Genomic DNA, 1,785 nt, shown 5'->3' on the forward strand with positions numbered 1-1,785 from the left:
AAACAAGTGCATTCTCAAAAGCTGCCCAACTACTGAAACACAGCAAGGCACATTGCCAAAAATGTTGGCCTGGGTTTAGAATTAAAGACACAGAATGACTTCACTGAGGAGAAATCAGTGTACAGAGCAGCAAAGTTCGTGAGCCAGATGACTGACTCTGACTTACTTGTATTCGTTTCAAAATTAATTCAAGGTACCAATTTTAGCTTAAGTAAAAGGCAAGATCTCAATGCTAGCCAATGGTCTGTGAGGGCTAGGGTTACTGATTCAAAGTGGCTGAGCTTTTGTTTAAACTGGTCCTCTACTGTTCCTCGAGTGGCCACGCCATAGTTCACAGCACACCCAGTAGTATAATCTGCTCTGCAGCTAGCTCTCTATTCCAGAGCCCATAGATCAGAGGGTTAAAACACTGGGCAAAAGCAAAAACTCCAAAAAGCAAAGAAAGATTTAAAGCAAAGAAAAACACTCCACACATCTTTCCCAAACCGATGAATGCCAGGGTTGGTATTACATGTAGCCCCATCTGCAATAAATGAATAAGGACTGTTTTCTTTGCTTTGATATTTCACCCGTTAAAATGGCCAGCCCGTTTGCCTTCTTGGTATATTAGAAAGTAACTTATAAGAATGACAGACAGAAGAAGGAGAAGGAACACCATACCAATGGCTCTAGCAGGAGTGCCATTCAAAATCACTGGGCAAAGCGGCTCGGCTTTTAACACAGCACCTGGAGAGGAGTTGGTGCCCTCTATGATGAATAAGCAAACATTCTTGAGTATGATGATCATCCAAGTCCCAGCCAGAACTCTGTACTTATCTGAACTTACAAAGGACAGAGATTTCAACGGCCAGCAAACGGCCAGGTAAGTGTTGACAGCCATCAAGGCCAGAGTGAAGAGGATCCTTTCTCCAACACTTAGCTGGACCCCAGACACCACCCAGCAGATCAGCACAGGGCTGCTGTCCAGCAGGGCCCGCATCCCTTGGAAAACCACCCCCAGGCCACAGTAGGAGGAGATGCACAGCAGATGGTGGCAAAGGAGGATGTATCGGACCTCTTTCCTCAGTTTCGAATTCTGCATCACTATTGCAATAACGATGACAGTGACGAACGTGGCAAAGGAGAAAGTGACCATGTATACAAAGGCCTTCACTGTGGCTTCGAACCTCAGCCAGTCTGAGATGTTGCAGTGCTCAGAAAACACGTTCATGATCTTCAGGGCAACTTGGCCCCTGCAGGAGCAAAGAACAAGGAGGACTCTGTCTTAAAGCTTCTCATGTGGCCTTCCAGCTCTCTGATCTTGTGTACGGTCTCAAGGAACAAGTTGCACTTTTCCGGTATAGAAAATGACAATTTTAGGTAATCTCAACATAGATCAAAGAAATTGGAGAAATCATCTGGGGTCTTTATTTCAGGGGAGGGGCACACATTCAAATCATCTAAAAGGAGGGTTTTAAAGACAGACTCTCCATACTCAGTAAATTGCTTAGAAAATTGGTCAAGGTTTTACTCCATCTTCGTGAGAACGTCCTCAATTCGGAGCATAAAGCACAGCATTGAAAAAGTCAATTGATTAATCACCAAACACTTGTTAATGCTTAGAGCACGCACAGGTCTAGCAAAGAAGTTAGGGCAAGAGCTGTGAGGAAGGCGGAAGTCACTGATGTGATGACTTGAACGCACTTGGGTCCATAAGACATGAAAGTGAGATTAACAATAATGACAATCATGTGTGACATTTACCGAGTACTTTCCAGAGATCAAAACTGTTCTCAGAGCATATTC

The 1,785-nt window shown here is 44.2% G+C and overlaps 1 protein-coding gene across 1 annotated transcript; it reads right to left on the reverse strand.

Annotated features, from left to right (window-relative positions):
• Positions 1-288: 288 nt before the first annotated feature.
• LOC105294759 (probable G-protein coupled receptor 148) lies at positions 289-1,222 on the reverse strand. The gene is given in 2 exon segments (XM_011364094.2): positions 289-366; positions 368-1,222. Coding segments are annotated over 2 exon segments (921 nt in total). The 5' UTR covers positions 1,211-1,222.
• Between the last annotated feature and the right edge of the window lie 563 nt (positions 1,223-1,785).

The sequence above is a fragment of the Pteropus vampyrus genome, unplaced genomic scaffold (assembly GCF_000151845.1).
Source record: "Pteropus vampyrus isolate Shadow unplaced genomic scaffold, Pvam_2.0 Scaffold93, whole genome shotgun sequence".
Classification (NCBI taxonomy): Eukaryota; Metazoa; Chordata; class Mammalia; order Chiroptera; family Pteropodidae; genus Pteropus; species Pteropus vampyrus.